This window comes from Chaetura pelagica, unplaced genomic scaffold (genome assembly GCF_000747805.2).
Source record: "Chaetura pelagica isolate M959 unplaced genomic scaffold, ChaPel_1.0 scaffold316, whole genome shotgun sequence".
Lineage (NCBI taxonomy): Eukaryota > Metazoa > Chordata > Aves > Apodiformes > Apodidae > Chaetura > Chaetura pelagica.
This window is the reverse complement of record NW_009953497.1, coordinates 1,280,600-1,296,610: the sequence shown is the minus strand read 5'-3', so window position 1 is coordinate 1,296,610 and position 16,011 is coordinate 1,280,600. Positions and strand designations below refer to the sequence as shown.

Genomic DNA, 16,011 nt, shown 5'->3' with positions numbered 1-16,011 from the left:
TAGGGAAAGTAACAAAACCAGAAAGCTGAAAACCTAAAAGTAAGGGCTGAAACCCTCAGAATGACAGAACTGCTCACATCTTACAAACTCAGAAAATCTGAGATTCAAGATCTGATGCTGAAATTCTGGCTGCCCTACGAAGGGCAGCCTTCGTATTAGAAAGGTGAGTTAAGTTATTTGCAGTTGTATAGGTAGGAGGTTTCATTCACCATATTTCCGGTTGGGTCTCTATTCCAGTGACCAAGCCCCTTCACAGTTTCTAGGTATTTGAGGTTCAGGTCTACCGTAGATTGACTGCTTAGGGAGGCTTGCACAGGTTCATACACCAAATGTACAGGTAGGCAGAGAAAGCACAAGCAGATAACAAGTCTAGTAAGTTAGTGAGTGTCTAGAACTCACCATGCTCTCGATGACTCCTGTCCTGTTGGCAAGCTCGCATTGCTCTGCGTGCCCATTGCAAAAGCAGCTGCCCCGGATGATCAGGTCATAAATAGCATAGTGGGCAAATCTCTGAGGCTTCTCTACCGATCCTGAACCATGGCATGGACATTCTTGTCTTTTTAACAAAAGGAGGCGGAGGTTGGTGAGTTTCAGGAGATCTTGAGCCTCAGGACTATAGGGGTCTTCGATCTTGTTAGCCGGACTTAAGGCACGATAAATCACCTGAAAGAGAGAAGACAAACATCCAGGAATAGATAAAGGACCCTGCATCCTCAGCAAACTTCCCAAGGTAATGTTCAGGAAAAGGTAATAGTTCCTGTTTAGAAGACTCTCCATAAACAGTCGTGGAGCTGTGACTGATCAAAGAACATCACAGCCAAGTTATCACCAGCTGGCCAAGCCACAGCAAGTGACTATGTACCTGCTTTCATCCTGTCTCAGATGTGAGATAGGAAATGCCTTAGTTTAAACATCTCTCCCTGGCTTTACTAAGCCCAGTCACTTGTTGCAGTTCTGCCAGTATATGGTACCTTGTCAAGCACTGGTTACTTCCTTGTGTTTCTGAGCCAAGTGACAACAGCGTCACTCAGAGAAATCCGAGGTTTATTGGCATAAATGCTGTGTTAATGCTGTCCAGAGTTCTCAGAGCATTTTAGGAGCATGGATTTAGCATGAGCTCTACAGTCACGTAAAGTCAGGCATAAGGGCATCTGTAAAATAGTGGAAACTATGGTTGGACTTTTGGCTTGGTCACTTCAGCTATGTGCTAGAAAACGTGGCCTGGCTTTAGGTGAGTGACCACTGAGAGAACCTTGTCTTCCAGGGGTTCTGCCTGTCAGCCAGGCAGTTTGTTCTTTGGGAAGAGAGAAGCAGTTCCACTGCAGTGAGCTCACAGGACTAAAGGCACTTTGTTCCTCCTGTCTGACTGTGGGTTGCTACTCTTGCCACAGCTTTTATGCTGTTTGGTAGTTCTGCAGAGCAGCAGCAGTTTGGTTTTGAGTATCACAGTTCTAATTTGGTGTTTAACAGCGGCTAAAGGGAATAAAGGTCTCTCTCTTTTTATTTTTTTAGTGTCTTTCTAGTGAACCAACCAATTTAAATACTTGCAGCATGTAAAATACTTTTGCTCCTTTTTGCTTGCAGGAGCCAGAAAATTGCTTGTGGTACATGCCTGGAAGGTAATTTGGTTGTATTTTAATGGTACATGGGGAGGTTGGGTTCCCTGTGGGTTTATTGTTTTGCAAATTTTTTAATTTCTGGCCTTGCATCACTTGAGCTACTTTGACATTTTATATATCCTATTAGAACACTGAACATTACTAGTGACTAGAGATGTCAATAGCTTGGATGTTCCCTAGGGATTATGGGATCCTTTTAGGAAAAAACAGTATTCCATTCCAGCTGAAGTACAAGAGTTTGCTTGTATGATTAATTCATGACACATTTCAGCCTGGAATAAGCTCAGGGGTTAGACTGGATTTGTTTGTCCTTATCTCTACCAAGGCAAGACTTGTTAAGTGTTAAAGATCTGATTTGGGTGACATAGCACTAGTGAAGTCTTTTGGGAGTGGCATTCATATGTTGTTCTTGGATTCCAGAACCACTAGGAATTAGGCTTCCTTAACTTTGTAAAAAATCAGAGATATTGAGGATTTACCTAAACAAAGAGATTTGGTACCAGCAGAGTTAGAGCAGGTATTTTGTGCCAGTGTAAGTAAGTTTAGGTTAAGCTGCATTTTGCACAGAGGTGGTACAATTTTATTTGGTATTTAAACCATTTTAGTACCATCATTTCATATACTCCTAAAACTGGAAAATGAAATCTTTCTCTCTCTTCTGGAGGACACATTCACCTTGAAATACTAGTGGTTACAACCCTTGAGCTCAAAGAACAGTGTAATGTAATCACTGTATCTTGGTTACTTTTTAATATTTGATTGGATGTTTCTTCTCATATTAAAGAGCCAGTCATCTGAGCTTCCTTAATATATGGGTTGCCCAACTGTCAAGAGCAGTATGTTACAATCCAGAAGTTATACTTATTAGTCCACTATGTGTATTGACTAAAATAATTGTAGAGTGGGATGAATTTTTAAACCAGATCTGAGATCTCACCTTACATGCCCTGAATAATGTTGCCATAAAGGCATAAATTACCTAAAAAACCACCTAAACCAAACAACTGAATTTTCTTCTGTGCTAAATATATGTAATTATAGTTTACATTGATATATTTGGCTTTTTGGTTCCCTAAGAAGAAATAAAGGAGACAGATTGGTGGTGGTTGTATGTATGTGTCGCTAATTTTGTATGATACAGGAAATAATTTTTATTCTGTAAAAAAGGAAGAGCTGTCACTGTGACCAAGATACAGAGTTGGAAATGTGACTATTTGTTCAAAGCCTCAGCACAATTATTCAGTATAACAATCAGCAAGTAACTTAAGCCTTGCACTGTTCTGGATTGCCAGTGAATCTGGTAACAATAGAAGCCTGTTTATGTGCTGCTGACTCTTATATAAGATACAGGTATTCAAGTACTTCATGGAATGGGAGGAAGATTAATAAATTTGTATCTGTAAAATTCTCTGAGAATCCCTAGAGATGGATGTTCAATACAGACAATTTAATAATATGTAAAAAGAAGAAATTTGTTGTCTCAGCCATTTCTGCACAAATGTTTTAAAGATCTCTTGAAGTCATGAGCCATAGGAAGAAACACTTGACCTTTTCACTGTTCTTTTTTGGTTTTTAACTCACAAGCTTTGTGTTTCTGAAACCTATGAAGTAGATTCCTTCTATACAGATAGACATTAGACTTCTGCCTTTTGCAGAAAGGCAGAAATATGATTCCTTTTCCATTTCCCAGAGATATTATGCAAATTTGCAATTTCCTGTTGTATTAATGTAAAAGACATGAAGAGAATGTAATGAAAAAGAACCTTGTTCTTATAACGAAGATACAAGCTCTGAAAAGAGCTTCCCATGATGTTCACTATAAAGTTATTTCTCATCTAATTTAATCTCTATCTGGTATCAAGCTGTGTGGAAGCTCTGTTCTTTGCTTTAACAGACTACTCTGAAATCTCCCAGTCATTTCTCTTAACATCAGTGTGCAGCTTCCAAAAAAGCAGCCTGTGCACAGCTGCACAAGGAAACCTGCTGCTGATTGTCTGCTAAAGGACACCCTGGAAATCTTTCAGCTTCCATTGAACTGTGTGGAAGGTGAGGGTATTCAGCACCTCTGTAGTCTCAATACTTTGTGGAAATACATCCTAATATCCTGAGTTTCCCTTATAATCAGGAGCTGCCAGCTGGAGCTGAATGCTGAGTAGGACATTCATGCTTATCTGCATATCTGCCATCAAGCGCATATTTGTCATTCTCATTTTCAAAAGCCAATCAGCTGCTCCTCAAAAAGATGGTCACTACTCTGTCCTCCCCTGACCTTTCAAAGAGCAAGGAAGTTTGGAGAATACTGTAAGTGTGCAAAGCTAGGAAAGGTAGCTACTGTTAGAGGACAGGTTTTGCTGCACACAAGTTGGCACAGCTGCACGGGGGGTGTTGTTTTATCGCCAATCAAGAGATCATCTTCATTCTAGAGACAGTGTCTCAGATTTTTGATTTCTTGCCATATGTTTTGCTTCTCCATTCTTGATGCAGATAATTCTGTTTTCTTAACTTGATCTTCCAGCCAGTATTAGTCAGAAACAATGTGGACACAACAAAGGTTCCCCCTTGCAAGCTCGTAGCCTAAGGTCAAGGAATATGAGTCATAAATGGAGGGCAGTGCCAATGCATGGTCTCCTACAAAAGAAGATCCTTGTGCAGAACAAGAATTTGATATTACAAATCATCCCTAAACTATGTTGATCATGTTGCACACAATCAGGTTAATGAGATCAGAAATGTCTGTGTGCTTATATTAGGCCCATCAGAAGGAAGCTGCAATAAAAACTCTCTAAATCCTCTTCATTAAGAGATTTTCGTGTGAGTTGATTTTGTTCTTAAAGGAATAGTAAACAATTGTCTCAGAATTTTCTCTACCCAGTGGCAAATATAATCTGATTTATTTGATGGAACTGCTTGACTAACATTAATTCTTCCATCTTGTGGTACAATAGACTTCACTAAGAAACAGTCTTTTTCCTGTTTTGAAATATAGTTCAGAGCTCAAAGAAAGTCTTGCTATTCTTTTAGCTATTAGAAGACCCATTCTAATGATTCAAGGAATAGTGATTTTTAGTCAAGATATACTGGTTTTCTGGCCTAATGGAAAATAAACCTTAGAAGCCAATATAGAATATGATAGTTTGCTAAAGAACAAGCTTAATTGGTGCATTTGATTTCTGAAATTTCTTTGATCTGGGTGAACTCAGCTACTACCAAGACAGGAGCATCTTGAATGCATTCTGTGTTTTCCAAAAGAGAAAAGGTCAATGTCCCTTCAATTTGCATTTGCTTTGAGGTTATTCCAGTAATCTAGTCAGTGTGGTATTAGTATTAATATTTAAGACTTGCTGCCAATATGTTGATGAGGAAAGATTGCACAACTGAAGTTAGAAGCAGACAAATATGAACAGTCTTGCAGACTTCTCCTCTTCCACAAACAAAATGACTTCTGTAGGTTCAGGTTGTCTGCAGATGTAAATCTCTACATCTATGTGGAAAGGCAAGGTTTATGGGGAGAAGCAGTGTCTTCTATCCAGCCAGGTATTGCAGTTGCAGTACTAAATCTACATGATTGGGTACAAAAACCTTCAGCTTACAGGGAATGGATAAAATTTCAGAATCACAGAATCTTAGGTGTTGGAAGAGACCTCGAAAGATCATCTAGTCCAACCCCTCTGCCAGAGCAGGATCCCCTAGAGCACATCACACAGGAATGTGTCCAGGTGGGTTTTGAATGTCTCCAGTGAAGGAGACTCCACAGCCTCTCTGGGCAGCCTGTTCCAGTGCTCTGTCACTCTCACAGTAAAGAAGTTTTTTCTGATGTTTACATGGAACCTTCTATGTTCCAGTTTGCACCCATTGCCCTTTGTCCTATCACTGGACATCACTGAATTCATTCCATTCCACATATCTCCACCTTATGTGGGGATGTGTGAACATTTAGTGACAATGAGCAGTATCCTTTTTAATTGTGAGGAATGGTATTTGCTCTGAAGTAGCAAAGTACAGCATGAGGAGTTCTGTGATGCAGACAGTCTGACTGGGAACCAGATTGAGAATGAGAAGACTCATTTTGCTCTGTCTGCTGAATTGTCAGGAAAAGTTAAACCAACCCATCACTGTCAGTGTCAACTGATGTCAACCAAGCTGTGCACTCATGAAAGAGCATCCATTTCTTCAAAGTGGAGCCAATTACATGTCTAGGTCTTGGCTGAAATCTAAGACATGAGCAGATTTAGCTAAGTGTATAGTCTCAGCATCACAGTGAAGTGTGGACAGCTGTAGAGCAAACAGTTAAGTATTTTTTTGCCTGGAGTTTGAAAATTAAAACAGTGAATCCCTTACATTCACAGCATTTAGACAAGAATTTTTTCACATTTGAGATGTGAAAAAAAAAGTCATGGCTGCAACTCCACTAAAGTTTTATCAAACAGGGTGAGAAGAAAAAACAATTTGCTATCTGATCCTTTGTATGGTCAGGAAATGCAGCAGCAATGCTCAAAAAAAAACCCCAAAACCCTACCATGTCTTTCTGGCTCGATTGTAAGGTTCCATGTTTCTGAAATGGCTCATTACAAACCAGGTCAGAGTAGGACACTGGGTGAACTCCTGAAGTTCACTTGCCAGGGATGGGAATGCTGGACTGGTCTCATGTCAGTTCAAATTCCCTTCAGAAACAAATCCTTGAGCCCCTTAATTCTTCCTCCAGGGAAGCAGGTCCTGGCAGCGTTATCTGCTTGTTTACACTGCTGGTGTTAACTGCTTCCTCTCAACTTGCCTCTGCATTTTATCTCCTCTACAGTTCAAGTTAAATGAAATGCTGAACAGACGGCCCTAATCATAACATTTGGGCTCTTACCTTCACTAGTGACTAATCCCTCCTGGAATCCTTTCCGGCTGGAAGTCAGAATAACCCAAGCATCACGCAAGAGGCCAGTCCTGATGACTGTTGGACAGTTTGCTGCAGTGCAAGACCCTGCCCTTGCATCTCAGCTGCTAGGAATTCAAACTTGTGATGTGCTGAGCATATTTCTTTTCAGTCACCCCACTGCCAAATGATATCAGACCTTTAAGAAATCGTTGAAGGCTCAGTGGTGACCTCTTGAATTATTGATGTTGTCGGTTAATGAGGTGTGTGTGTGTGGAAGATCCTCCTTTGTTTATCAAAAGGTCTGGCATGAATACAGTAAAAGAAAACCCTGAGAAAAGACAGCAAAAAATGTAAGTCCTTGGAACAGGATCACATACATTCCACAGAGAACCCTGTCCCTGGCCTGGTTTGGTGTCTGTGCACAAGTGATCTCCCTCTGCCATAACTCTTGCCCAGAGTCCCTGTAGCTGGAGAAAGGCAGCAGAGACCTTCAGTGCCAGTGCAGAGGAAAAGGTCTTCCATAGGGTTGACTGTGGCTTCTGTCTGAATAACCTGGTGGCTTTTAAAGCAGAGAGGACTGCATCCCATCACACCATGTCTTGATCTGGCATTCAGAGTGTGGCTAGAACAGTGATTAAAAGTCTTTTAGCCACAAAGCGAGTCCACTCATCTTTGACAAAAGGCACTGCTGGGGACTTCTGTCCCTAAAGAGGTCACCACAGGATACAAAACGGAGAATGAACAGGTCTTCTGCACAAGGCACACTTAACATGTTGCCATAGAAACCAGTTACTTAATTCAGGCATACATAATACTTCCAGCCCCCAGTGAATTCCAGTAATAGGTTTATTATATCACACTTCATTGGTGTCATCTGTCACACAGACACTCACAGAAATGAACCAGCTTTGGATTCAAGACTCCCTTCCACTTGCTGGACCCAACAGGGGAAGGGTCTCCTTTTGGGTCTGGTGGTTATAAGCAGGTCAGTGTTTGTGGAGGACCCTGCTTTGCATGCTAATGTCTTTCTTTCATGCAAATTTCATCTTCGATGGAGGACAACATTTGTTTTCATTTCCTGATATTCCAGTTTATTAAAAATGTGCTCTTAATCTCTCAGATCCTTGAGTTCATGTGCTGTCAGGATGCAGGTTGAAACATTTTGGTTGCTGTTTCCCCCAGATGATCTTTGAACTTGTAAGTCACACTAATGTCTGATGCAACATTGTGGTAATTTACATTAGCTGCCTGGAAGGCTCATTTTAGCCTCCATGACTATGTAGTGCAGTGTTTTTAAATTTGAAAAGCAGATGGATGGACAAGTAGGTAATAAAGTTCTTAGCTGATGCATAAGACTTCCTGCAAGCACTGCACGTAGATGTACTTATAGAAGATGAACAGACCTTGAAAAGGTGCGATTGTTTTTAGTTCATGATGTTATGTTGGAGGTTGGCACACTGAAACTGATGAGCACAGCAGCAACTGCTTTCCCTTCAGAATAGTTAAGAATGTTCAGCTTTAAGGTAGGGTAAAGATTAGAAGCAGAAGCAAACACTATTAAGTTGTTTTCCATTTATTATATAAATTATATACATAATTTCTTAGTGATAGAAGTCAACAGACAAAACATAGGGTACTTAACAGGACAGTCAGGACTGAAGACATGCTAGTGGAGGATTTTCACTGAGAAGTGTTTATAATACTAGAAAGTTAGGTGTTGGTTTTGTGGTGTTTCATATAAATCAAATGATGTGTAGGCCATTGGCAGTGAATAAATTGCTCTGCCTCCTCAGCCAGAAATTATCAAGAGAACAAGTTTATAGGCAGAAAATGAAGATGTGGGGTCTAGGATCTCAGATAGATTCTAGCTGCAGAGCTGCTCTGAACAGGAGAAAGGGATTTAGTCAATGCAATGTAAAAGAGAGCTGTGAAGGAGACATTAGGAAGTAATCTTCTTGCATTTCTACAGGACTGTTCCCCAATGCATGACACTTTCTGTCTCAGCTGTACCTTATCTGAGATGCAATGGAGGTTTGTGACCCTGTCAGGAGTGAAAGATAAGGGATAATCTACAAGAGACAAGGGATACATCTTAACTTAGTGATACATTGTGTTCTGTTGTGACACTCTTACGTTGGTCACCCAAATGTCTTTTGATTTCATTCTAGTGTCCTAAAAGTTTCCCTTCTGCCAAATACCCTGTCATGCTCCCAGGAAAAGCCTCTTTCAGTGCTCTTGGAAGGCCACCAGAGTGTGGTGACTCAAAGAGGTGTATCTCAGTTTATAGATGCATGTAAGTTCCTGCAGCTCTACCTCCTTCTCCTTTCACACCTACAGTCTCAGTTCTGAAAGCCAGTTGACCTGAAATTTTGCTTCATGATGTGTCTCACACGGGTTTTAAACCCAAGTGTTCTTAGTAAGCCATTTATTATTATTTTTTTAAATTTATTTATTCTTTTTGTGCCCTGTTGAAAAGGGGTTTGTGTCTGTTCTCCAAGTAAGACAACACTCAAGAAAAGCAGTGGAACCCCTTCAGCAGTGAAAAATGGCATTTATCTCAGAGCATTCATTAGCATTTAAGTGGAAACTGTTTTGATGGTTTCAGAAATGTTGTCAGTTTGTGATGTGAGCTTCTCAGCCACCCAAGGGCTTAGCCAGAACCACTAATTGGATAGGTCAGCGTGGAGGTGAAAAAGAAGCAGAGAACATTGTGAAAAGTAGTGGTGGGGATTCAATCAGCTTCCTTCCAAGTCAGTTGTGAGTCAGTGCTTGAGGGGATGCCTTGATGACATTTGTGACATTTTTAAAGTAAGGTGTAAAATTGCAGTTCTGAGATGTGTGGGCAAAGCTCCTCTGAGACTTATAGTAAGAGTAGCAGCACCACTCAAGCAAATCTGATTAGGTATCACTTTAAATAACTACATTCTGCCTTCCTTTATTTTCATTCACAAAAGAATTTGCTGTGTCACATTGCTGACCTAAAAACCCTGATGCTTTTGCACCCTTGCCATAGTGGCATTTCATGGATTGATTAAGAGGTCTCTGTAAAGTCTGTCCAGAATTTCAGAATCCTCTTGGGTTAATGTGCTGGGAAACAGTATTTGTCTTGTTCTCTGTTAAGTTGCCATACAGATTCCTGTGTGCTGCTTTAAAGCTTCAGCTCTCCATCCTGTAGAGGAAATGACCTCTGTATGTATTCAGTTTTTTGGTAACAGCTCGTGAAAGTATTTGGGAGCTGCAAGTGTATGACCTGCAAATATATGTCTGTTCTTGCTATTACTATTGTTTTATAACATCTATTACCACAGCACAGATTGATTAATTATACACATACTCATTTTGGTGGTGTTGTTGCCCAAGTTGACAGAATCAGTTTGACACTTGTAATCACAAAGGCTTGTGTTGGATGAATGTTTTGTTATTTGATTTTCTGACATCAACTTCTCAGATTTGTTGTAGCAGCAACATATGGTCTTCATGATATTCCCCAAGGTTAAGTAAGCATGAAAGGCATCAGAGTGCAGGGCAACAGGGGATACTGTACTACAGAAGGAATAGTTGTTTTGCATTTAAGGTCAAGGCATTTGCCTCAGACCCTGTATTCTGTTCCTTACTCAAGCAGAATTGTCCTGTCTTACCACAAAGAACTTCACCTTTCTGTGCTGCTCTTTCCCCATCTGTGAAGCAGCAATAAGACCTTCATATATGTGCTAAAGATCATCAAATGCATCTTGCAAAGTACTTCCAGATTTTTGATTGGAAGGCACACAAGAGTGGAAGATTAGTTGCCCAGATTCTATATTGACGTGGCAAATCATAATCTCTCTATTGAAGACATTTGGATTTGTTTTATTTCATTGTATCATGATAACTGAGCAGCAGAATCACTGCTCCAGGAACAAGACAGTTTAATAGTCAGACGATCTGCTCCAAGTTTCTAATACGCAGGGATGTTTCCCAGCCCGATGCACAAAGATGAACTCAGTCTCTCTTTACTGCTGTTTCCCTGTGTCAGGTATGGTACACTAGTTTCTTTTTTCTCAAGTGCATTTTGAAGTGCACTGCTGAAACCACTGTGTTTTTTTGAAGCCTATCTGGACCATCCATCTCACACCGTGCTTAAATTGTAGCAAAGTATTCCTGCCGAAACTGCATGATCACTTCCAGACAGGGAAACCAAGAGGATTGTGGCTTCTCTAAGGGAGAGGAGGAAGCAAAAGGACTCCAGCCTCTGTTGTGACTGTAGGAATGTCTTATAATCTCCCTTCATGCCTTTATGCCACCTCTATCAAACAATGCCAATTATATTTATCGTCCTTCCCATCCAAACTGTTTCAAAATCAATGAATGAAAAGGGTTATAACTAAACTAAGTATCTGATTATTACAGTGATCAATGTTGCTCTTATCAGAAGAATTTATCAGAGCAATTATACATTTATTTTAAAAGAAAACCTTTTGCAGATGTTTATTCACACATCAGAATATTCATACCAAGGGAGGGCCTGTTCTCACTACTGAATATTTGGAACCTGGCCGCTCACTTCAACTTCCTATTTCTAGATGGTTCTATTTCTGGAGCCTATGGCTTGATGGAATCAGAGAGGTCACCTCTAGCAAGAAAATAAGTGAAACTTAGAAGGATGTATTTAAAAGTCATCCATCTTATATGGAGAAGAAGACCATGCAGTTCATGTCATGCTAAAGTAGGAAACCAGTCTGGATAAATCACTCTACAAATGTGTATTTCTCTACAGCTGCTTTGTCAGATTTCTAGTTCAGTTATTGACATCTGTGATGTAAAACTAGGCAATGTTCATCTTATCCTCTGCAACTCTCATAAAAGAAATTTGTGAAAGTATTTCCATTCATTTTCACTGATACATAATGTCTCTTCTTTCCCTTTATTTTCTTGACACAAAGCCTTTGGGGAGGTGCTACCTGCCTTGATTTATGTGCACAATATCTCTGAGCACATACTCTCTGGTATTCAGCCAGTCTTCAGCTCTTTGACATTAAACTTAGTTCAAAGCTCAGTTATTGCTTACCTCTCCTCTGGTGCAGGGCACTGCATCTGAATACCTGGAGGTGCACATGGAGCCCTCCTCAGTGAGATCATCCTGGAGCCCAAAAGTTGCTGTACAGTTGACAGAGAAATACTTGTAGGGCCTCCAAGTCTGCCCATAGTCCTGGGATCTTTCCAACACCATCGCAGCTGGGCGAGGTGACTTGAACACAGCAATGACATGGGTCAGGTAGAATTCTGTTTCAAAGTCCAGTCTGATTTCTTCCCTGTGTACCCCTTGGGCAGACTGCCACCAGGAGGTGGGGTTTGCAAAGAAATCGTCTGTCATGTCAGCAGGGAGATGGGAGTTATCAGGCTGGTTGGCATTGCATTTGGTGCACCGAGGCTGCCCACAGCCATGGGAGACCTGGTGGAGGAGATGCTGGTCTGGGTAGAAGCAGTACAGTTCTGTACTGTTCTGGCCACACGTGGTGAGAGTGACTGGTGTCCTCCCTCTTGCAAGGTTTCCCACTGGAGGGTTGCAAGAACGGCCGTTGCAACGGAAGGATCGGAGCCTCATGGGGTCTGAAAGACAGGGAAAAGAAACACAACTGAGTAGAATTTCTCAAAGAGTTCTCAGGCTGTAACACAGGTGACCATGCGAATGATTGGGGTCCTCATCTGGGGGCTGACACCCAAGAGGACTCCTTCTAAGGATGGCTAATTCATGTTTTCACAGAGAGTTTGGAGGGAGTTTCTCAATAAATCTAGTCCCTGGTTTTGGTGCCTAACTCAGCAGCTGAGGTACTGAGGCTGCTTATGGTGCCTAACTTTGATTTATGTTGAAAGTGAAGGTATGTAGGTCAGCTGAATTTGATGTCTAACCACAGAAATCTTGTTTTCTTCCTTTCACTCTAGTAAAGCTCTGTTTCTGAGGTCTGAATCTGCACAATGCATTTCTTTTCATAAAATAAATTCATAAATTTTCTTTCATCAGAAAGTGAAATCAAAGTGTACTAAACACTGCAGGCACATTAAGAAAAGAGATTATTCCTGCCCAACAAATTACAGACACTACTTACACATACGAACACATGAAGAAAGGAAGTATTTCTATAATTGTGCATTACTGGCATAATTTTGTGGGGTGTTGAGTTTCTACTGTTCCTATTGAGATGAGCTGGAGTTGTTAATACTTACAGAAGTGAAAATCAAGTGTTTCTTTCATTTCAATACCTTAACATGAAGGTAAGTGACTATATTCAGTTTGCCAAGTTTGCACATACTGGCAAATTCTGGGTATCTTCAATGTATGCATCTACTTATTTCTAAATTAAGAAAAAGTAGGGATACCTACAAAGTTTTAGTATTCTTTGGGAATCACTAGTGTCTTGTGACACTAGAGTTAAAGGTCATTCCAAAACCTTATTACCATACTGGAGAAAACTGGTTTTTTTAATGGCATCCAGTGTCCTCTTTGCAATTAAACAGTCTAGAAGGAGTTAAAGTCTGACCTTGTAAGGTCATAAATCTAAGCCAAGAGGTCACAAGTCAGATGACTGGGTGTAAGTCCTACAGGAAATGACCCTTCCAATGAAACATAGGATGACCATAAACTCTGGGTAGACTAGGAGCAGTTCAAAGGTCTGCTATTAGTTCAACATTCTAGGTCAAATTTTAATGAGAGGAGTTGAAGAAGTCATCTGGAGAGGAAAGGAGAGAAGATGGGGATGTTTGGGTCTATCATTTCTGTTCTTTGTTCCTCAACTTCAACTGAGCATGTGATTCTTAGCACTACTGGAGATCTTCCACCAAGTCCTCACAACATCCGGGCTGTTTGATGATAATTTCAATGTATTTTCTTTCTGATTAGGAACTTCTTATTCCATCTGAGTACAGCTACAAGGAAACACCAAGAACTTCAGAGATTTTATCTGGAAAATTCCTTGCAGAGCATCTGAAATTGCAGTTTTTTATCTGCTCTGTAGGGTGAATTTCACCAAGTCACACTGAACTCTTGCAATGAGGATAAATCTATCCTTGTAGGTCAGCAAAAATACAATGAGCTACAACTGCATGCCTCAAAAATGTTTTTTGCAAGTGGCATTTAGGTTTGTGTTAATGTCCAAGCACTTTGGTAGAAATTACTGGAAATAGGGAAAGCAGAACAATTTCTGTCTGTAAAGTAGCTTGGATATTAAGCGATCTTGCTCAGTGCTGCAGAAAGGGGTCATCTTTGCCTCCAGAGAATTGAAGTGGTACCAATCTTACAACTGAGCTTTGAATAAGCATTAGCTCTGACCAAGAGTCAGGTTACTTAGTCTTGATTAAGAATGGGTCCATGTTACAGATGCTATTAGATTATGGATACATACACCATGTAATTGAAAGAAAGTCCATCTCCATTGATGGATCACAGCGCTGAAGCTTTCATGGAGGAAACAGGATGCTGGAGTTCTATGTTTAAGGAGATACACAGGGGAAGCTCTGCAGACAAGAATGTAAGAAAGTAGAAAAGGAAACATTTTTTGCAGGGAATGCTTGCTTTTTTTTATTTCTCATAAATGGAATTTTAGTTTTGCATTGAGTTTTTCAGCTGTTTTTATCTGAACCTGGAAAAGGAAGAAAAACCCTGTTGTTCTGAGCACAGTCACTAGGAGGTTTATCTGCTCTGCCTGCTAACGCAGCAACATCAATAAACAGTTCCTGCCTGAACTGCAGTGTCATTAGGAAAATGGGAGAAGAACAAAGTGCAAATTAGCAAAAGGGAGTTTAAGAGAAGGAGAGATGTTGGAAAACAAAATCTGCAGTCTGTTAAAAGCTTTGCATTTAAAGAAATCAATTGGCAGAACATTGCTTGGCCACAAGGACAGGACAGTCTGTCCATCACTCACTGGTTCTGTGGTAAGAAGATGAAATGTTGAATCTAGATGGTGAGGGGGGACCACTGCAGAGGAGAAACAGCAGCCAGGCAAACAAACAACTTATCCCAACCGCCAGGAGGGCTCGTTGCATAATTCATAAAGAACTAAACAGTTTGACTGTGCCTGGGCACTGCATGTTATTGAAGTTGATGAGCTTTTGCTCCATGGAGGATGGCTTGGCTCCATAAACGGTATGATTGATTTATTTGTTTGTCTTCTGGTCCCTCAGAGCTGTGCCACAAAGTGGCAGGTCAATGGCAGATGCCCAGCACGTGTTATAACAATGGTGTTACCCAATGATTAGGGAATCATGAAGTTCAAGAGAGGTCATACTATCAATATTCCTGGGACACCATTTCAAACAGACACTTTTTACTTCAGAGCCTTGTAATGTAACAGAGCACTGTAGACATTAACTCAAAGGAGGCTGAATTTCTTTTAGGGTGCTTTTTCACCCTCCCTTGGACACCTGACAGAAGAAAGGTCATATGGCAACTCAGTCAAAGCCTGCTGATGTGACTGGAAAGATGCCTAGTATTTTCTGAGTGATTTGAATTGGAATTTATATTTCTTTTCCATATGCAAATTTAAGGTTCTGTGTGTTCAAATCTCCTACAGTGAGACAGGGGAGCAAATTACAACTCTGAGCAACATGTAAACCAACCTTTGGACATCTTCTGCTATACTTTTGATGGAACAGTTTCAGCATGTATGTCCAGTCTGGATTTAATTGTTCTATATCTGTTTAACTTTTTTCTTTATAATCCAAAGCTTTAAAATGTTCTTTTAAAGTTAACCATCCTGGGGACATGAGTTGCTCAAGTTTTTCTCTATCAAACCTAGGACTTTACCTCTTAATGCTTATAACCTTTTGTTTTGTCTGGAGCCAACATGCAATAAGTTTGGCAAATCTTCATCCATTCATGAGCAGCCTAATTTATTTCTGCATTAAAACAGCCCTCATGACTGCATCTAATGAGCCAGCCTTCATAAATACCCCAGAGGTGAAGTTCTGAATATGCTATGAAACAAAGCTCCCTCCATGTCCTGAGGCATGTATGGAAGAATAAGATCCCACATCTGGACAATATTCCATTGTGACCATTTGGAGTCTGCCAGCCTGCACCCCTCCTGGAACAAGGGTGGGCTCCAACACCTACAGCTTCCTTGGCAGATGAGCTGAATAAGCTCAGAACAGAGGAAACTGAACCCTGCTGATAATCATGTCCTACAATTGATTTCAAGCTTGGTGCTAGAACTGGCCATTTTTTGGCCCACCACGCCCTCTCTTGGAAGGCTGCCACCAGGAGGAGAGCTGCTGCTCCCCTGGGGACTGCTGGGCTGGCTGGGGCTGAAGCAAGAGCCCAAGCTGCTGTCAGTGCCATTAACTGTGCCAATACACAAGAGTTTTCAGACCAGAGTTTATTTGAGGGGAATAACGCCCTGCACCTGCATCAGACAAGGGGAAGGATTATCCAAGTGGACCAGATGATCCTTGAGGTCCCTTCCAACCTGGCATTCTGTGATTCTGTGATCTCACAAGATACAACCTAGGTGACTCCTCCAGCCTGGCCACTAAGGGTTTCCCACCCCCACCCCC

General features: G+C 40.9%; 1 protein-coding gene across 1 annotated transcript in view; it reads right to left on the bottom strand.

The window, feature by feature from the left end:
* The window catches only part of LOC104390187 (netrin-4-like), a 46,525-nt gene that overhangs the window by 25,710 nt on the left and 4,804 nt on the right, over positions 1-16,011 (bottom strand). The window contains exons 2-3 of the mRNA XM_009999286.1: positions 11,531-12,072; positions 400-663 (exon numbers count right to left, since the gene is read on the bottom strand). Of these exons, the coding sequence (XP_009997588.1) occupies positions 400-663; positions 11,531-12,072 (806 nt within the window). The remainder of the gene's footprint in view (positions 1-399; positions 664-11,530; positions 12,073-16,011) is intronic.